We start from the raw sequence: 22,399 nt of genomic DNA, 5'->3' as shown, positions 1-22,399 counted from the left end.
GGAAAAACAGCAAGGATGAAACAATGTAGGATGGTCCTAAGTTTTATAGACTGTACGGTCCTAAATTTTATAGACTGTAGGAGAAAATATTCATAATGTGCATAATAAATTACATTTATTGTAATGAAGTCCCTGCATATATGGATCAGTAAATGGAAATCCTGTATTTTGGTACTCAGTGTGTATCTAACCTACTAGGATTGATAATCCCTGGTCATAATACTTTGCTTACATCTGTGTGACTCTAATCTGATATATATTGTACAGAGGTCTGTGAACAGTCTACTTTAAAGAGTTACAAATGTTCAGTATAAACTGCTGCATTTCTTAGAGTTAATCTTTGTGTTATAAAAATGAAGCAACAAAAGCTTATGCCTCCTATTGGCTGCTGAAGTGGGAAGAGGAAATTGTGCAATTCAGAGAAGGCCAAAGGACTAGAATTGTGGGAAGGCATCTCCATACTCACTTAAATTTGAGTGGTTTTACTGATTGGCATTACCAAAGTAAGCTTTTCTCCAACATTGTCACTTGGACTTTTTATATAAACAAATCTGTCACCCATGTTTTAGAATTCTGAGTCAGAAGGCCTTGGGCATTAACTCTGCAGCTGCCTGGCACTATGAAGCCGTGGGTACAGGGATGCACACACAACAGTTCTGCGCATTTGTACTCAGCTGTGAAAATTCAAAATGTGCCCTGAGATAGGTGGTCATAGTAAAATGAAATCTCCTGTAGGAGTTAATGGTTGTGGTGAAACACTTCTCATCCATAAAATGTGTAAAACTTTTAAATGGATTAGCAGCTTGAGATTCTTTTCCTCATAGAAATGTTCCTTCCTGTGCACAAATTACTATTGTATACTGAATATCTCAGTTTCCTTTATTACAGCTGGAGGAAACATTTGATTCAAAAAGCTCAGCTGTTTATTTTTATGTCATTACTACTTGGCCTTTTCATAGGTGCTTCAGGGAATGAGAGAAGAGGCTGTTGGTGACATCTTCACTATTTCTCTGTATTCTGTGTCTTGGGCTTGCAGCCATCAATGGCATTGATGTCCTTAATGATGTTTGGTTTTGTTTTTTTTTCAATTGTCCCAATGGTATTACTCAAAAAGACTATTATGAAATTTTCATTTGGCTGATGAACTAGAAGTATCTCACCAGCCAGAGCAATATTGCTATTACTATTCACATATCCCAAAGAAGTTTCCCAGCTTCTATTTTTCTGTGAACTATATAGCCTGTCATATGAAATGGTAATATTTTTTATGCAGTCAGAAGGAAATCAGTTAAGTTTTAGATAATTGCTAGTTTTACTTATTTGTCATTTTTATTAACAAATGGAAGAATTGTAACACTGAGCCAACCAACTGTGTGAAATTGCAGTGCACATATGCTGATATTTTTCTTCTGTATCATTTAGATTTCTCTGCAACACTGGAGTTTCTGTATAAATTGCAATATCAATCAGATGAAATTAGATCTCAGCTTGAATCTTTGATTGGCATGGAGCTGGTTGAAAAAGAATGGGATCAAGAATCCAGAATTGTAACAGTGATCTTTAACGTAGTGTTTGCACCTAGCAAACCAATGAGGTAAGGTCCTGTTCCTTACTACCAAAAGAACACATAATGAAATCCTGTCTGGTAACTCTTACTTATATAATCATTTCCATGCATGCTTTTCCTCATTTTGTTTCACCTCTGAGATCTGTTGGTTTAGATTTGCTCCCTTGCTGCTTCTCAGTATGATATCTTTGATGTTAAAGCTGACAGTGTTTCTTTTTACTGCCTGTGAGATAGTTCTGTTGAGTTACTTCCATAGCCTGTGTGTGCATCATTTTACTTCTAAACATTGGAGTATTGAAAGACTTCCAATGAAAATTATTTGTTCCCATAATTCATAAAAAAACAAACAAATAAGATGGTCTATCAGTCGTGGAAAACTTTTCCTAGACAAGCATGTGTACATACTCTTTGACTGGGTGGGATAGTTGAATTTGAAATTAGTTTCTATTGCCCCAGTAACAATGATCCACAGGAAATTATTCTTCTTTTTTATTGTGATGTGATAAATGATGCATGTGCTTTGATTAACATAAGAACATCCCCCTTCTTTAAAAAGAAACTGCTGAAGGGAGATCCTTTTGGAGAGAGGGAAGTTGCCCCTTCCTTTAGGTACAGTCAGATGTGGGTCAGGAGGCTGAAAAGAAGCTTTTGTGACCTGAAGACACAAAGTAAATCCAGAGTCCTGACATTACCAGGAGTGTTAGGGAACAGTCACTGCTGAGTATCATGGATTGCATGAAAAGAATTGTCTTTAGGAAGCAGGAGGTTACTCTTTATTTGCAGTAGTCCAGAAGATTAATGAAATAAGCAAAGAACAAACCTTTAGTAAGAATGATCCACCCACCTGATTCAGTGTCATTGTGCCAGAGGGAGGGGAATTTACAAAGCCTTTTCATTTCTACTCTTTCATTTTTATTTTATTTTTTTTTATTTGGTTTGGATTTTATTTAATCTTTGTGTACTTGAGACTTGGGCTTCCTGCAGAGGACTCAATGACTGCAATTAATTAGTTCTGTTATCTTCAGAATCTACAGCACCAACTCTCTTAGACTGAAGGCATCAGAGTCTGGCCTTTTCTTAAGTACATAGACCTTGGTCACATGTCTTTGATCCTAATATGAACTGCTAATATGTTCTGGATGAAATTAATTCTCCTCTAACATCACAGTAAATATAGAATAATGAGTAAAATAAATTGAGTTGTTTTTTTTTTTTTTTTTTTTTTTAATTCCAAAGAGAGCAAGCAGAAGAAGAATCGAATCTCACGGCTGTGTCCGGAATGTTACTTTCATATTATGTTCTTTCTTATACTTTTTGTAAATATATAGTGCTATTTAATCTAAGTTCCAGTCAAGTTTACTTGATATATACTATGCCATGCAAAATTAGGGATGTATTCTGGTTTGAAGTAATTTGTATTTTTGTTTTACTGCAGTTTACTTTTACACATGCAAAGATTTTTTTTTTTTACATTAATCACTTCATGTTTTATAATGTTTTTCCATGTATTGACTATTTTATCTGAAATTTTAAGGAATGAGGCAACTGTTGTAATTCAGTGTACTGCAGGAGGCCTTTGGAAGTTTCCATTGGTGTTCATTGCCACAGAGCCAGAAGTGGATGATGTGATCAACATTGAAGCAGTTGGCCTGAACAAGGAATCCATAGTTGGCTTTAAGCTCACAAGCCAGACAAGGTAAAAACACTTATGCTCAAGAATTTATGCCATTTTCTGAGGGTACAACTCCTACTCAATCACATTGGTTAGAATAAATTTGGGCAACAGGCACATAACTGGGATGCGGCTATTTCATCATTATTTTCAAGACCTGCATTGTTTAAGTAATGTGATTTTCAAGCTTTGTTGTAGAAAACAGAAGCATTCTACATTTAGGCTTTGACTTAAGAGAAAATCTATGGAATAGATCCAGATGTTTATGTTATGATTTTTTTTGCCTTAAAAAGCTTTGGAGGACGTTAAAATGTGTAATTCAATGTTAAGGAATGATAAGAATTTTGTGATCTTAAAGGCTCACTAGTAAAGTTTTAAAAGGTAATGCTTTTACTAAGAGATTTTTTTTTCAAGGTACTTTATGCTTACTCCAAGTTAAAAACATTGTGTTTTAAAAATTTTTATATGTGCCATTCTTTTTAAAGTACTCCTATTGTATTATGTAAGCATGCTATGAATTCATCTCTACTTCTACTTGCTAAAATAATGGTGTAATTCTTCAGTATTTTGTTATATTACTTTTATAAAAGTCCTGCAGAAATCCTTGTTAATATATAATTTTTACTTATTTAAATTATTTTCCCGGAGTTTTACAGTGTTATAGTAAACTTACAGTGTCATTTGTATACAACAGGAGGTCAAAGAATAAATTGTTTGGTAATGAATGATAAGTTTTAAATATTAAACAGGGAATCTGAATAAATCATAATGTTTACAATCCATGTAGATCATGGAAGTTTTAAAGTTTCTTTTATTTTCTTTTAAATTAGCGACTTTTACTATATATCTAGAAAGTGTGCCAGATATGCAGATTGATTGCAGATTTCACTGTGGATACATCCTTTGGTTTTCATCCTCATCAGGAAGTGTATTTGGTTACAACTGATTTTTTTTAAGCTTATTTCCAAAAGCTGTGTCTCTAAAGATGGACAGTTCCAGGTTTTAGATGTCTGTCAGTGATGTTAATTATTGAGGACTCTGACAAAGGCTGCTATCACAGTGTTCAAGTTAACAGCTTCAATAGATTGGCTGTTTCAGGAACAAAAGTGAAGCAATTGCTCTGGCAATACTGTAATCTCCTGGTAGGTGTTTGATAGCAGTGAAGATACCTGATGTTCTCCAGAAAGGTGTTATAAAACCTGACTCATTATAGTTATATAAAGGAAGAGCTGTGATGGAAAATAGATTCTCTTTTGCCCTTAAACAAATTCCAACTTTATTTTATATAGCAGCTGTTCCCTCCATACATTTCAAATGCAAAATGTAATGTTCGCTTTACATTAATAAAAAAGCTCTGTGCTATAAACAGTCCCAGGAACTCCACTCATGAGGGTGCCTTGGGAAGAGCATTGCCAGAGGTCAGGGAGGTGGTCCTGCTCCTCAGCCCTGTGAGGATCACGTGGAGTGCTGTGCCCAGCTCTGGGCTCCTCAGGACAGGACAGACTCGGAGCTGGAGCAGATCCAGTGGAGGGTGACAGAGATGATGGAGGGACTGGAGCATCCCAGTGAGGAAAGGCTGAGGGAGCTGGGCCTGTCCAGCCCCGAGAAGAGAGGGCAGAGAGGGGCCTCATCCCTGTCTGTCAGTGTCTGCAGGGAGGGTCAGGGGATGGACCAGCCTCTGCTCCGTGGTCCCAGCAATGGGACAGGAGGAACAGAGAGAAACTGATGGCCAGAAAGTCCCACCTGAACATTAGGAGTAACTTCTTTCCTGTTGAATGACCAAACACTGGACCAGGTTGTCCAGAGAGGCTGTGGAGTCTCTCTCAGTGGAGATATCCAAGAACTGTCTGGACACAATCCTTGTCCATGTGCTCTGGGATAACCCCACCTGAGCAGGGAGGCTGGACCTGATGGTCCTCTGTGATCCCTTCCAACCTGAGCCATTCTGTGATTCTGTGAATTGCTCTATAAGTTATATATTGCTCTATCTTATCTCTGATTTGCTTAGGAGATTTTGGTGGTGGAGGCTTTGTATAGAAATAGAACACTTGGCCAACCAACACATAGTATAGTGGACCTTCAGATTAAAAGCAATTACATAAGAAAAGCATTATATAACAGGTATAATTTAATGCCTGAATAACTCAAATTATTTTGAGTAAAAACAAAACAATGAAATATTAAAACATGGTTTTAAATTTTTGAATAGGATACAAAGTGCCATCCTATAGATCCTCCCTGAAAAAGAAAATGATCAGTCCTTTGGAATTTTCTTGGTAATCAATTAGCAGCACAATCCATAGAGAATCAGTTCTGTTACTTTAAGAGAGATGGGGTTTTTTTTAGTCCTTGAATGTACAGATACTTGATGTTTTCTTTTCTTATGCTGGACAGTAGCTCATGGCACTTCTGCTTGGGGAGTAATTGTGAGGGAAACGTGTTATTTCTGGGTAACCTGCTAGGGAGGGATTCTGCACATGTGTCTTTTTCTCCTGCTACTGCCAGGAGAGAGGGGTTGCACAGCATCACTGAGAACACCTGTGCATCTTTTTGAGCTAGCAGGGTGCATAGTGATGCAACAAATAGTATATGAGAACCACAGGCCCTAAAAAAGCCTCAGGTTCCTATTAAGAACAGGCTAGGATTTTTGCATATATATATATATATATATATATATATATATATATATACACACACACACACACCACAATGAATGAAGATCTTCAGGGCTCCACAATAAATCCATGAGATCAATGGGTTTAACTTTCTTTTTCTTTAGAGCTAGTGCAACTCAAATATGGCCTTCTTCCTTAAATTCCACATTTCTCCCCTCCCTTCCCCCTGCCCCAACCCCCCAGAAATCCTCAGTGTGTACAGGATACCTCAGAATGAATTCATGATTTTGGAAGGATGATCAGGTACAAATGGGAGGTCATTGCTACACTTCACAATGACCTGCAATAATGAAAGATCCAGCAGTTCATGAAAATGTGTAATGCTCCCTTTCAATATATTTAAAGTTCACAGAATGAGAAATAGCCCAATATCTGCTCCAGAAAATATTAAGAGATGCTGATAATGCAGCTAAACAGTTTTATTCCATGAAGAAAACAGATGTATTTTTAAAAAAGATGTGCACCTATGTCAGTTGGAATAGAGTAGACCGATTATTTTACTCAGCTTTAACAATTCCAAAGGGACATGTTGGAGGGTTTCTTGTATTGGCATTAAGCTTGATTAGCGTCAAAACAGCAGATTTCACTTCCTAAATAAGAAAAATCTACCACTTCTTAACATTCATGGATGACCTTTTCCAGGTTTTATCATAAATGCAGGATTAATTCAACACCAGCTGAAATCATTGGCAGCATTTCCACTGGAGTAATTTGTTTTAGTATAAACCTCTAATATTTGAGATAATATTAGTGCTTGTTTTAATACCAAATGCATTATTGAATGCCAGTGTTTTACAGAATGACAGCAGTGTTAACCAAAAAGAATAGAATATTATCCTTGGAAATAAAACTTAGAGAAATTTATTTGATATCTATCTTAAATTATTGGTCTGTTAGGTTATGCTGAAATCTGTAACTGAAACATAAAATAAAAACTCTCAAAGTGATACTTTGCTTAAGGAAACTAGCCATTTCTATATTTGGCACACTGAAGATAGCTTAATGAATTTTTAATTCATTAAGTTTGGGATCAGGACATTTACATTAATACAGAAGTGGGTTTTGGAGCTTATTTAAAGCTCTGTCTTCCTTTACAGAGTTATTTTGATGGCTGGGTTTATTTCTTCGTATTAAAATACTGATATCCAGCTACAGCAGAATGTTACCTTGTTTTCCAGGTATGAGATATGTGGGATGGATGGATGGATGGATAGATGGAATAGATAGGCTAGATAGATGATGATAGATAGATGATGATGATAGATAGATAGATAGATAGATAGATAGATAGATAGATAGATAGATAGATAAATAGATATTTGTGAACACTATATGGATGGATGGATAGATAGAATAGATAGGCTAGATAGATGGTGATAGATAGATGATGATAGATAGATAGATATTTGTGAACACTATATTCAGCTGGAATTCTTTTGTAAACTACCCTACATTTGAAGGTTTAGTCAAGCTGGGGGATAATTCTCTCCTATTTGTTCTGTCTGCTTTTTTTTTTTTTTTTTCATACACAGAGTTTCCTTTCATCAGTTTAGTTCTGTCTTCCAACATACCTGTTGGTGATTGTTACAATCATGGGCGGCTTCCCATATACAGTAGATTTTTTTTTTTTTTTCCATCTTTCCATCCTTCCCTGTAACTCCAGGATGGATATTTGTTACACTAAGGCAACTTCTTGGATAAACTCAAACTGCCCCTCAAAAAAATGTGGCACCTATTATCAGAGCCTCAAAAAAAAAGCAAGCAGCTTCATGTTGCTGTGATCTCCACAGATGGGTATCTGCAAAATCCAAGGCTCCACCTGATTATGGAAACAGAGCTAGAATAAAGAGGAAGAAAAGCCTCAAACTGGTGGACTGGGGAGATGAGAATAAAGATTAAATTAGGTTTTAAAAAAAACTGCACATGCAGGTTTAGTTTTCTTAATCTACTTTTCATTGGAGATTTTCCTTGTTTCTTCCTTGCACATTTCATAGTGCATAGAATAAATGTTCAATTAAAAACATTCCTTGGTCACACAAAATTAATTTTGATTCTGAGGAATTAGTGGGCAACCCATTTTATTTCTGTACCCTCCCTTATTTTGAAGGGAAAACAACAACAAAATGTTTACAATTACAACTGTTGTAACATTTTCATATACCTTATTTCTTGAAGCAGTTATGTACTTTAAAAATTAAGGCATTTTGTTACTCTTCTTTTATTAGCAAAAAATATCCAAGTGTTTGACCAAAAGGACTATGTGCTGGTATTTTTATACATGGCTTTTCAAAATGCTGAGTTTTTTAAAGGAATACATTTCTACAGGAATAATTTACTGCTTCAGTAGTTTTGAGAAGAGAAACCTTAAACCTAATTTGAGACATAATTTAATAAAATTTAATAAATATTTTTAGTTTTGTCAAGTATTTTTTAAGATTTGGAATGTGATTGCTACAGGAATATAAATTTTAAGTTCTTCTTTAGTTGAAGATGTATTGTTGCTGCTACTATTTTTTTGAGTTTAATAATTTAAAAACTGTGTAGCTTGAGAACACTGATAAGCATAGACTTCTGTATAAGGACAGGGTTAAAGAAGTAATTATGAAAATGTCCATGAAAGACCAGCTCAGTTTCCTCTTTTCTAGGTTGCCATGATTTGAGTGTCCAATTATTATTTAAATTCAAGTTTTTGTTTACTCTTGTTCATTATTTGAGTAAAGACAGAGTTCGTGTTGTCTGATGGCAGTATCAAACCTTTATGAGAGGAGTTAAGGAAAGACAGATGGGAAAACACATTTATTTTCTTTGTTTTAGAAGGCCTCTGCCCTTACATTTTCTAATTAATTTGTGCTTGGCTTTTATATGTTTTCAAAACTCTACACATCATTAAGCTTTATAAAGTATGTTTGTATCTGCCACCTTTTTTGAAAAAGTGCAGACTGCCTCACAACCAACCTTCATGGCTGAGAAATGACAAGCCAAACTGACTCCAGAGCTGCTCCACCTGAAGGAGTTATCAAAAAGGAGGAATTAAATTTTAATTAAAAAAACGTAATTATTAATTACACACTAAATATATAGACACATAAAATTATGTCTGAAATTCAGGTGATATTCTGGGAATTTCATCTCCAGATTTCTCTTTATTATAAAAGAAGAGAAGACGAAAGCAATTTACTTGTGCTTGTGATGTACCCAGCATGCCAGTTCATCTCCCTAATGCGAACAGCTGTGAAAGCACTGCTTGTTTTGTCACTGGGGGCATCTTTAGATTTATTTTTAAAACAATGCAAGATTTATCACTGAAAGGTTTCTGGTTTTATGATTATGTATAATTTTTTAATTGCTCGTTTTTGTACCATCTTCATCACAATCCCTGCTGCCCTATCATATTATGGCTATACATTTAATTTGTCAGGATTTCTATTTTCCTTACTTGGACATAGTTTCTCCTCTGAGAAACATTTGGCATCCAGTAGACACCCTAACTCCTTTGTTTAAAACTGACAGGCTTTGGGAACAGGGATGTTTTAGCTTTGATTTTGTATGTTTATGCCAGTTCATATGCCTTTATGCATTTTACTCAAAAATTGTAGCTGGCTCTAGTATATTGTGATAATTCTGTGAAGAAGTGTGCAAATTTTATTTAAAGCTTTTTTACTTTTTTCTTTCAATTTTTAAAATCTGACAAGTAAATATCTTGTGGTATTATATATTGGTAAATAATTATAGGTGAGTTTTTTGACAGTTTCACTTTAAACTGTCTGGTCCCCTTGTCTGGACAAAACCTGTGGCTTTTTCTCCTCTGTGTTTTCTGACTGTTTGGTGTCTCTGAAAAATTCCAAAGCAAGCTACTGTTGCATAACTCCCTGCTAAGAGGCAATTTCTGCAGGAATGAAATCTGTATTTTCCTGTGTCTGCTGTGTTAGCAGGCTATCCCCTGCCTCATCTCCCCTAGCACTTCATCATCACGTCTGTGGTCCAAGTCATGCTCTTGGATGTTTTACAAAGACACCAAGCAATTACTAGGAATTCTTGTCCCTAACTGCTCACTGGAGAACAGCATGGGAGACACAGAAGGTGCTGCCTTAAAATGTTCCTGGTGCTGGAAATGAAGACCTGTGTCCAGGTCTGTTCTCAGCATGAGGGTTTGAATATTTATCTCAGGCATTTTTGATGAGTGCTCTGCTCTGCTGCTCACTCTAGATCCTCACTTCTCTTTGATCCCATACCTGCTGTCTGTGTGCAGTAGGTGTGCTCTGGGCATTCACAGCTGAGCACTCTTCTGGGAAACAAAGATGTGAAAGTTCAAGGCTTATCTTGGACATGGAGGGGAGCTCAGGCCCAGCAGGATTAGTGCTCATGGCCCAGGGCTATAAACTCAGCAGCACAGCTTTAGGCACCACGAAAAGAGGTTGTTAGCATAAGTTTGATGTCAAGACTGGAAGACTGGAAATGTAGTTTCATACATTCAGTACTTTTGTCCACCATGCTGTCACCTAAAGGAAGAGCCAGGCTAAATCTTCTAATGCACCCAAGTCCAACAGCACTGCTAAGTATCAGTTAATTTTTTTGGAGGCAACAGAATCTTTTTGGTTTCTGTTTTCTGCACTCTCACTGTTTGTTTCTATAAACTGGCGGTGTGACCTTTTTTTCACGAGAGCATTTTGAATATAGAACAACCTTTCCTATTCCAAGAGAGGGCTATTTTTAAACAAAATGACATAGGCCCAGCGTGCCACCCACAGGATAGCGCTCGCCCAGGAAGCGTGGAACATTTCCGCAGAGACGTGACTTGCCATAAAATATTAAATTTCATTTCTTTGTGGGTATTTTCTTTGAAAAGTGTTATTTCTGGTGTGACAGCCCATGAATAAACAGATTTGAACAGCTTTTCTTTGAGATGCTCTTAGTTTTTCATTCTTCAGGTTTTATCAATACAGGAAAATGTATTCCCTCTAAGCATCCAGGATACTTGCCCTGCTGTACAGTGCCAGGGTTGTGAATTAAGTTTTGACCATCCCATTGTATTTTTACTTCCAATTTCCTGTGTTCTCCTTCTGTTCAGAGAGTGATAGAGTTGTCCTCAGCAAAACATATAAAGACTAAAAGGAGAATGCCTCACCAGAAAATAGAAAAATGTACATTCTTTTCATGCTGAGAATGTTTATGGCAAGGAGTCCCTGAGGAACTGTGATGGACATGCTTTAGTTTGGGATTGGCCTAGGATTGTTTTATAGTGCTCAGCCACTGTCTTCACCAGGACTAGGGATCTTCTTTGGGTCCATCAGCACTGCTGTGAACCAAGGCATTAGACAAGATCTGCAGTACCTGTGACAGAAATTCTTTGAGATAAGAGATTCACAATATTATCAATACAGGCTATTATGCAATTATGTTACTGCAAAATCTTGAAATGTTCAGTCTATGGGATATGAAAAATGTGAAAACAATGATAAAAATTACTATTTTTCATATCTTCATTTCAAGGCTTTCAGAACTCCCTCCTAGTCTAGTATTTAGTTTTTAGTTTTTAGTCCTCTGCCAAAATGAAAATTCAGTTCTAGTCATAAACCTTAATAAAATGGGTAGCTTGTCAGTTTTATTTGATTAGAGATTGGAAAAGTGAGTACTTTTAATAGGAAAAATGGATTTTCACTCTGATATGGAATTTAATTCTATCACTATTATGATATTTTTACAAGTTAAATTATTCTTTTTCCTAGTGGCAAATGCTATCATTATTCCATAGTTAATATAATATTTATAATAGCATGTAAATGTGTTTGAAATTGAATACCAGTATGCAGGTCCCTGTGTATAAATAAAGAATTATTACAGAATAATTATTCTGTAAGTAAGAGTGCTGTCAATATTCCATATTCATTCTATGCCCTTTTTCCTGAGTCATGCCACGTGGTGGTCTAAGTGTTAGATTGCAGATAAATTCTGTGAAGATGCTGTAAAAGGCACAAGAGTCTCCTCTGCTTTTCTGCAGGTACCCAGAGGCATTCACTGCACGCTTCCTGGCGGGCAGTGATCCCGATTTCCTTGTGATGCCACAAGCTGGAGAGCTTCTCCCAGCAGGCACTGTGGGAACCCCTATAACAGTGGGATACAAGCCAAGGATGTATGGCAAGAAGCACAAAGCAACACTGGTCATCGAGGTAAGCCTTCCCCAGGGCGATCCACAAATCCACAAGTGCTCCTGAAAGAGTGTCAGCAGGAAGAGAAATCCTGCACCAAAGAGCAGCACTGGAACACACCAGTGCATGCGCTGTGATGGTTTTGCTACTCCTCACAATGGGCAAAAATAAAACTAAATTTGGAGAATTGACTGATGAAAAGCTGGAAAAACATACTGTATTTTACACTGTATTTTGCACTGAATTACAATTTCTACATTATCCTTTTGCCATCAGCACCAGAGGCAGATACTTAATCTTGATACATTTGCCCCAGCTCCATAGACAACATGACTATCACAGAGAATCAATATAATCCTGTTAAGAACTGGTAGAGAATACAATAGTAATTAAAGATGTGAAGACTAAGTTATTGATTTTAATAGTATTATACATCTTATATGATCAAAGGCTCCAAGAAGGCAGGTGCCAAACTGTGGAGGAGAGAATTTCAGAGCACAAAGCCAGGAATAGCTCTTTTGAAGCAAGATGCAAAGTAAACAAAAATTATTTGCAACCAAGTAGCCTGTGTAAGTGTGAAGGCATGTATTCCTTTAGCAGTAAAAATGCTCTCACAAAACCAATTTTCAAGTTTTAAGTTATTCTTTAGAAGAAATATGTTGAAAACACACAGCAGGGAAAAAAACCCACTTCTCTATAAATCATGGTTTGTACTTTCATTCTATTCACTGCATGCTGGTAGTTTTCAGACTACTATATTAAAAGTGAAACAGCAATATTGATTTCAAAAATAAGATGGTCAGAACAAAGTTGATAAAAAGATGCATGGCAAATCACTAAAGTGTTTTATCTCTGTAAGCGACAACTTGTAAAACAGTGAATAAGAAATTCAAATCCTGGAAAAAACAAGATCCTTAAAACCCTCCTACTTGTTTTCTTTTACTGTGTTAGATTTCTGATTAATATAATCTCTTTACATAAACAGCAATAATGCTTATCACTCTTCATTTGAAAAATAAGCTATCTTACTGAATATATTCTGTGCTATTTTGCGTTTACAAAGTACTATATGACACAGCTACAGAGCTCAGAAACTTGAAGTTTTGGAGGCATGGCACATACAAATGCAGTAGCTATGCTTGTCCTTGGCTTAGCTTTCATCATTTACAAGGAGATTTTACCATAAATCTGTCTGGAATGGGACAAACACAATGATCAAAGGTTATTATTAGCTCTTTAAGAACTCAGGCAGTAATTCAGAATTTCCTTTTAGGAATTTATCAGTATAGATGCCCTGTGTCTAATTGGATTTTTAAGCTATATGCACTCACACCTCAGTCTCTGCTTATGATCTAGGCAGACAGCTCTTCACATCTCCACCTTTGGTACTGTGTGTGGTTGCAGTAAGGCACTTATATATATATATATATATATATATATATATATATATATATCAGATCACATCTTGTTGTATCTATTCCTGGACATTTAAAAATGCATCAAGAATTCTTGATGCTCATAAGCACATTCTGGACCAGTATAACTCCATCACGGTCTTTTAGAGATTTTTCTAACAGTCTCACTCAAATTGCAGAATTAAGTGGTTTCAGTAATGTTTTGATGAGGCTTCTGTTCTCTTTGCTCTTTTTGGTTGCCCTTTTTTGTACTCCAGACTTCCCCCTTTGTGCTCCACACAAACTTTAATTCCTGCAGTTCTGATGGAAGGCAGAGCATCTGTGGCTGTGTGGGATTCAGCTGCTGTGCTGTCAGCACTGACCTGATGTAAGATTTGATGAGATGTTGAGAGTACCTGATACTTATTTCTGCCTTGTGTGTTTGTTGAAATAATTTCCATTCGTAACCTGAGGGAGACAGACTTAGTAAGATATATTAAAAAAAAGCTGTATTAAATCATTCTTATTTGGGGAATTACAGTGGAGGTGGTGAAATGCAATTAGTGTTTGACCTAACACTGAAGAACCTTTCTTGCATGTATCCTTTCTAGCCAATATATTGGCTGAGGTTTTGGGCTATTTTTAGAAATGTTGAAGAAGCTTCTTTTCTTTTGCACTGCCTTTCTTCTGCTGCTACTGTAATAAAGGATTACAGTGCTCTTGCTTTAAAATGTCTTTTGCATTTCCAAGGGTAAACTCATAGTCCTAACATGAACATATTTTTGTTATTAAATTCTTTTAACAGTGAGTATCAGATTTGTAATTTTTGTGGTTTTCAATGAACAGTGATAATTAAGCTGTAAAGTAGCAGTGTAAGTTCTTTTGTTTATGTTCATCATTACAGTTGTGTTGTAAAGGAAAATGGGAGATTCAGATTATGGAGGAAGATCCTAGAGTTATCTTTTTCTCATTTGTTTTTAAATTTTAAACCCAAATATTTTATGTACAAATTTTTTTGTTTTATTATCCTGCTGAGAACCTAATGCTGAGAAGCTAATTAGCATTAACATATATCTAACAGTCTGTCTTTACCAGAACTTAGTGTGTACATTTTACTAACTGAATGTGTATATATGTATGTATAATTGAAATCATGTTGACTAGTTTATATTTCTGCACACAAATTTTTGTGGGGTATGGTATGAATTCTTTGAGACTTAATATTCATGAATACTTACAGTAGATTTTATTAATGGCAGGAAACCTTAATTACTTTGCTGACGCAGTTAAAGCTCTTTAACCATCATTAAAACTTCTGTTCTCAGTCAACTACATCTCAAAACAACTGAAGTTAGATAATTATTTAAATAGCTGCTAGGACTCTTAATTTTGCAGAAGTGACATAGAAAATTACTTTAAAATTTTATGTAGATCAAAGAATGAACTATTATAAAAAGGCAGTAAGGAAAATAATCATGCTCCTTTCTTTGAAAAAGCTTGTAGCTTTGAATGAGGACATCACAACTTAATTGAGCTACAGGTAAGAAACAGTAAAACTGTGCCTGAACAGCATTTTTAAACAGCTATTTTTCCATAATCAAACTTCTGAATTTAGAATTGCCTTCATAAATAGTGCAGTTTTGAATGAAAAAAAAAAAAAATACTATCCCTAATGATAAATAAGTGAAGAGAGCACACTGCTTGGATGAGCTGTACAGTGCTGTGAGGACAGAAGGGACTTACTGAGCCACAGTGACACAGAGCTGTGGTGTGCCAGTGAGGCTGAACAGAAAACCAACAGAGCTGAGGGATGTCATGGTGCAGCTGGGCAGGAATCACAGCCAGGCACAAGGTGGAGCAGCTGGGAATCCTTGGCAAAGGGCATATTCCTGTAGGCTTGCAGTTAATTTCCTTTCACTGTGCTGCATTCAGCTGGAGACCAGAGCAATTGCTTTGTAATTCATGTGTGAGACTTCGGAGATATTCTAAAGCAGAAGGCACACACAATAAGTCTTAAATGATAAAATAGGTGTCAGAGTGAACCAGATTGCAGGCAACATTATCAAGCCCTCCAGAAGTCAGGCTTTTGCACCTTTATTACTGAATAATCACTAACTTAGCCTATGGAAGATAGCATATCAAAACCATTTGTCATGCTGTTCTGCAAATAAATGATGCAGTGTGCCAGCCACAGTACCCAGGTGTGGCTTCTCTAAATTTGTCTATGCAAACTTGCATATCTTAACAGCAACCAGTACTGTTACATATTCAGCAGCTTGCTGAAACTGCCTTGTTCCTGGTGGATTTCTTAATTACCATAGTTCAATGTTATTTTAAATTTTATCTCTTGGAAAGAATGAGCATGGAAAAATGTAACTAACTTACTAGATAATTGAAATAGTTTCCCATTAAATAGGATACATGTTGGCGCTGGCTTGAGTTGTAGGATTAGAAACAGAGTGCAGAATCAGTACTCAACATTTTTGATTCACAAGCACGAGGAAAGGTTACTTTACTTATTGACACTTATAGTTCTGATAGTTTCTTATAGACTTATAGTTTCTGATAGGAAAAAGGTGCTAATAATGTAGGAATTGTTGTTGTAAAAGGGTATTCAGAACACTGTCAGTCCTGGAGGATTTTGATTTTATATTGTCTAAGCAATGTTGTGAAATACCTAATATCTGAAGTGCAGAAACCAATTAAGTAAATTTTAATTACATCTAGAAGTGTTCTTTAAACTAAGAAAATTATCCTTATCCATCTTGTTCATTAGAAATTGTTCAGAGCCTGGATGGGCATTTGTCTGTGGGAGGTGGTTCTTATTGCTTTGGGTTTTTTCCCCCTTCCTTCCTTCACTTATTAAACTGTCATTGTCTTGATCCACGAGTCTTCTTCCCTTACACAGTTCACATAAAGGTTGCTTTAAGTCTGTATACATAGATTGCAATTGGTCTTTTTTTGTTTGTTTGTGTTTGTATAACAAAACCTTGCAGTATGAATTAACAGCCAGGAAATATTTGATGCAGTATTCCTGTGGTTTTAACTTTTTAGGAAGTCTTGTGAATTATATTTTGATTTTTCTGAGTTAACAGTATTTGGAAGCTAACTGGAATACAATATTCCTTGAAATTCCTGATCCTTACTCCCAATCCACTTTCCTAACAGATTGCTTTAGCAGTTATTTACCATGTACTCCAGTAGCACTTCCAGCCTACAGTGAACACTCATGGATAATCTGTGTTTTGCAAATCAATCCCATGAATCATAAGGCATCAGTAAAAAATGGGTTGGATACCAAACAATTAGACTTTTATATAAATTATTAGGTGACTGTTATCAGTGTTGGCTGAATAATTTGCTTCATGAACATTACTCAGTCAGCCATCAAGATGATTGAATGACTTACTTGAATAACTTACGTTATGTAATAAGAAGTGGCAGTTTGTGTCTCATTTTTAATTGTTAAAAACATTTTTTCAGAGAGATTTAGCTCAGTACATGGCCATTACTCTAGTCAGGCAAGCCAAATTGTTATTCTCTTCACATTTTGATTCAGGAATATTGGGGTTTTGAAAAAAGAAAGTAATTCATTTCAACAAGAACTCCTCCCTCAGATTGTCAAGGACATTCAGGATATGATATGGTCTTTCTTCTTAAATTGCATGTGAAATAGGCCTAGAATGCATCACAGGGAGCCTGGATTCTTTACCTATGGTTATATCAGATATATCTTCTTAACTGAGATTCTCTTTTGGAATTCTATTCTAGTCATAGTACAGATTGCAGCAGATTTGATACCTTCATCTTTAGACTTTGCTACTACCAGAGCTAGTATTGGAATTATTCCAGATTTGATACAATAAACTGCATTGCCTTAAAAATAGGAAGAAGTGTTCCTCTGATTTGGGAGATTTTGGCCCACTTTGGAGGCAAATAAATTCTACTTATAATCCATATTCTGTCATAATTCTATGGTCATATGTGGATGAGCTTTGAAAGTCTCTCTTCTTCCTCTCCACCATTCCAGGAAAGTCTGAAACTGTGATGATCTGTGTTTTCCTTTGCTGTGATGTGTCTGGCCTGAAAACACAAAGCAGCAGCTTTGAGGCACTTGCATGAATTTGGAAGATCATAGACTTGCTCTTGCTGCAGTTTTCATATTGGTTAGAATTATTACTGAAGTTAAGCTTTACGGACGTATAAAAAAAATTACTTACAGCTTGAGCAACTAATATTGTGCCCTTGGAAATTAAGTATTGTAGTAAAATAGACATTTGTGGTTGACTAAGGTTTACTGAAAATTACTTAAATCTAGGTTGCCTTAAAAATTACTGATTTCTGGGTGGTTCTAATGCTAAACAAAGAACCCCAAGTTATGCTGACAGTTATAGTAACTTTTCCTTATGTGTGACACGCGTTTCCCCTTTAGCAGAAAATGCTGAGCTTACATTACACAACAGTAGTTTTTTCATTTAATGTGTACATAAATGCACAATTTTTTCTCGATGATTGTTTCCAGTAGCCTTGGATGATGGCACATGTTTTACAATAGGTGAAACACCATAGTTCAAAATATTAGAGTGGAGTTGCAATGTCTCCTGCTATGGAACACCTGACACAGCAACAGAATAGGCAGCTTTTTTCAACAATTCAAGCCATAATCCATTTTTTTTCCACTGGATGCACAATCCAGGATATTTCTGTGGCAACCAGGAAATTAATAAGGTTATCACTACCCAGAAGTCTATATCTATTGTTTGATGCTGATGGTAAGTGAAGTTGAGAGATGGAATAGCCCACCATTTTTGTTAAATCACACTATTACTAATACTACAGACAATCGAGTCACAATAGGTGTGGATTTAACAAACAAAAATAATTTTTTGTTTAGTAACTTGCTACTTGGTATAAATCACTGGCTGAAACACATTTCAGATATTTTCTCTGACCTTGAAATACTCCATGAGACTTTCAAACAGTGAATAAGAAAGTAGGGTTAAATTACCTTTAAACTAAATTGTTCATCTGCTTTATTAAAGAAAGATAAACTATTTAATTTTGTACTGAAGCTAGTGAACGAATGAGCTAATTTTGGAGAGCCACTTACTCCTTTTAAATGACAGCTTTATCTTTGGACATAAGATATTGATGCTGGTTCATGTCACACCTGCTTTTGTTGGCATTTACCTTTACAAACAGTAGAGTTACTAATTCATTTCACAGTGTTAAATAGGGTTGAGAATAAAGATGAGTTAATCTGCCTGTTTTATACAAAATAATATCCAATTTAAATTAGATTTTTATTTTAATAGGATAGTAATAAAAATTTTTAAAAACTAAGCATGCATGGTGAAATTTCTACTGAGTTCTTATTTACTAATCTTACTGGAATAAGCCAAGTTATTCAGCAGACACCATGTAAAATCAGTACTGCCCATTTTTGAGCAGAGATTTCTTTAAAAATACACAGAAAAAAACCCTTATCTATTCTTTCAGCGTTGGTGCAGAAAAGTATAATTCAGTGGCCAAAATGCTGGTTAAAATTACAATTATAGAGTCATATGATGATGGCATTTAGGAGCTGTAAATGTATGCATTATATCTCTAAAATAATATAAATGCTCTATAAGTGCACAGCACAGAACAAATCCTGAGCCAAAGAGTTTATGGTTTAATGTTCTGAAAGTTCTTTTGGTTGAATATCTGTACTAGAAATTCAAAACTGCTTGCAATAGTACTCCTTAAATATAATTTATCACTGAACAGGGTAGCATTTAGAATGGTAGGAAGAAGCATATGAAAGATAACAAAGATAAACATAATAGATTCAAACTTTTTCAGTGGCAAGTACAAAACTGATGTAACAAAACCTAGTAAAGTCAAGAAACACTTTATCATGCTTTTTTTCCTTCTTCTGTACATTGCTGTAAATATGGGATGCCTCCACAGAAGGTTGGAGAGGGAGAAGGTTCACTCCTCATCTCTGTGGTTTTTGTAAGTGCTTTACCTAGACCATAATTGAATGACAGAATACAATAAATAGCAAGACAAATATACACACTGTGCTTTGGAGATGGTTGTTAGTATTTAACTATATTCTGTGTTCTGTATAAAAGCCAAATTTCACTTGTATGAATATATTATCATAGACTTATACATACCGTATTTTTACTCAGTCTTCCTCTATTACTTTTATCTCAGAAAGAGGGAAAAAAGCCCCAAATGTAAAACTGGGATTTTCAGTCACTAAATGTGAGAGAATGGATGACAGTCTATGCCTAAAGGGGGCATGCAATTCTTTGTCCTTTTGCACGGTACAAAGCTGGGTATCATGACACATCATTTGAGATTTTGTAATGTCTTCTAGGTTTGTAATATTTCTGTTGTTAGTTTGTAGTTTTGGGTTTTTTTTTTTTTTAAGGAAAAGAGAATAGAAAACTAACATCCAGGAATATACCTTTTTCCAAATTTAATGACAGGAAAGTGCTAGAGACTTGGAATAAAGACCTGCTTTTAAATATTAAAGTGATACATTATGAAAGGAAAAGTATTGGAAGATCTGCAAACCTTACACATGAGTTTTTAACATTCAAAATTCTGTTTCAGGATACACATGAAGCATGGAAGTAGACAGCAGTATACCCTAGTATTCATAGGAATAAAACTCTTTAAGCATGGGTAGATGGGATGTGTAATAAGAATAAGGACCATGTACTCGGGAAGAATCAAGTATTCAAGCATTACAAGACATGACATGGAAACATATGTTCCATTCCTAGAGACCAGTTATAAACAGAGAGCAAATGAAGAGTGTCATTTTCAATCCACATAAATATGTCTCAAACCAGAGATTCCAACATGAAGCTTCAATTCTCTCGTGCATACTCTGAGTCTTTGTTTCTTAGTTTTGTTCATTGTTTTAATGTGAAAATCCCACCATTTGATGCAGATAGCAGAGCTGCAAGTGAATCCTACAGTACAAATGTGAGGCATTTATATTGTAGTAAGGAATAGTCACCTTTGAAAAACATACAGAGCTTTTTGAAAAATGTACAGACCTCTGAGATTTTTAAATAAAAAAGGAATTTTAGATCAGTCAGGAAAGGTAAATTTCTTATCTTTGTTGTGCCTGGTCCTGAATAAATCTGAATGTGATTCCGCTCTCCGTTCCAGGAGTGCAATTATCATTTAGTGTTATTCTATTGCATTACATGGAAAAGGACAAATATCTTTTGAAATCAATGTTGCATCTTAAATGGCTGATGAATTTTCAAGGTATTTGATAATTGATTTTTTTTTCCTTTCTCTGTTCATTATTTTCAGACACAATCAATGCAATGGACATATATAATCAATGGACTTCCTCCAAAGACTGTCCCATCTACAGTGGCAACAAAAGTAGTTTGCACCAGCAGCTACACAGGATCATTCACAGTCCGACAGCGCAATTTTATACGTGAAAATCTGAAACTTATAACCACTGGAGCATCCTCACCAATCAAAGGAGCACCTTTAGTCCTTAGGAATAAACAGAGAAAGTTATAATCTGTTCATTTTTGGTAAGAGAACAAATAAATTCTGCATATAAAAAGAACATACTGGTTTAACTGGTTTGTTAAATTTTTTTTAAACAGATATGGTATGCATGGATTGTATGTTCTGTATGGAAGATTCAGAGCACCTCAGCCCTAGTAATATTCCTGGTTTTTGATAAGGGATTTTGGATGCCTAACAATTTATTTATGTAATGCAGATGTCAGCAAGTTCAGAGAAAAAGCTTTAGGTTTAAAAAAATTATATCTGAAGATTGGGTAACTCAAACTAATGCTTTGCTTTCTGAAGGATGTTAGTTTAATAAGACTGTAATAGGAAGTTTCGATGAACATTCTGTGTGATATTCAGCACATGACACCCATGCAAAACAAGCAATTCCGGTTCTCTCCCACAAGAAAATCCTTACCTTTTCTTGCTTTGGCCAATTTCATTAATTAGGACATCTTTGCTGTGTATAAAATAATGATCTTGTTTTATTAATCCCATAACATTTCAAATCTTTGATAATTATACATAGCACAGAAATGAAATAAAATGTCCTGCTGCAGTAATTTTATGTCAGGTATATTTTATAGAGTGCTTTAGAATATGAACATATAGAAGGCTATGAGAATTCAGTGAGGAATGAAGACATATTTTCCTTTTTTTCCTAGAATAAACAAATCAGAGGTGCTATTCCTAGTGTGTTTGTATTTCCATTCTTTAGATAGGAATTCAGACTTTCTCTGCTCTTGATATAATGTGGAAAGTTAGATTTATAAAGACATGCTTTGTAAGAAATTTGGGTGGGTAACTCCTGACTCCTTTCTTCATTGAGATCATTTTCCCCGATTTTACTAACAGAACATAAATTGTATTTGTGCCTTTATTTTGATGGCAAAATATACTTAGACAAAAAGATGTCTTGGCACAGACTAAGTGCCTTCTTGGCTCCAATACAGAATGAGCATCACTGCTCAGGAATGGGGAGCCTGAGAACAACCTATGTAGGTCAGTACAAATGAGCACCAATAAAACCCTTTTACTGCAATGTGCTTGAGGATTTTGTTTATGCCACATTTTTAGAGAAGCAATTACAGAAAATGTTGGGAACACATAAAACTGCAATGGTGCTGTTTAATACCTCTTCTAAATGCAAGATGCCCCATTTTGGTCAGAAACCAGGTAATCTGAAGTGAGAATAAAATCAGCTTTGTAAATTCAGTGTACAACACTGGAAAGATACAGTCCATACTGATATCTCTAGAAGACATTGAGAAAGAAGTTGTTGTAATATTTATCTTAAATGCTGCTGAGACCACAAATGCAGCTGGATTTCATACGAAGGCTCTATCTGCATATATCAATGACTGTAAGAAAGTAGGATTTATGGATCAGCAATGGTGTCA

The 22,399-nt window shown here is 35.5% G+C and overlaps 1 protein-coding gene across 2 annotated transcripts in view; it reads left to right on the top strand.

Annotated features, from left to right (window-relative positions):
* The window catches only part of CFAP47 (cilia and flagella associated protein 47), a 254,052-nt gene extending 233,001 nt beyond the window's left edge, over nt 1-21,051 (top strand). For both annotated transcript variants that reach the window (XM_030282490.4, XM_072934926.1), the window contains 4 exons: nt 1,423-1,594; nt 3,102-3,263; nt 11,913-12,081; nt 20,781-21,051. In XM_030282490.4, the coding sequence (XP_030138350.4) occupies nt 1,423-1,594; nt 3,102-3,263; nt 11,913-12,081; nt 20,781-21,002 (725 nt within the window). In that variant the 3' untranslated portion in view covers nt 21,003-21,051. The remainder of the gene's footprint in view (nt 1-1,422; nt 1,595-3,101; nt 3,264-11,912; nt 12,082-20,780) is intronic.
* Nucleotides 21,052-22,399: the final 1,348 nt, after the last annotated feature.

The sequence above is a fragment of the Taeniopygia guttata genome, chromosome 1 (genome assembly GCF_048771995.1).
Source record: "Taeniopygia guttata chromosome 1, bTaeGut7.mat, whole genome shotgun sequence".
Taxonomy (NCBI): Eukaryota; Metazoa; Chordata; class Aves; order Passeriformes; family Estrildidae; genus Taeniopygia; species Taeniopygia guttata.
Note: the sequence above shows the minus strand (reverse complement) of the source record. Positions and strands in the feature narration are given on the sequence as shown.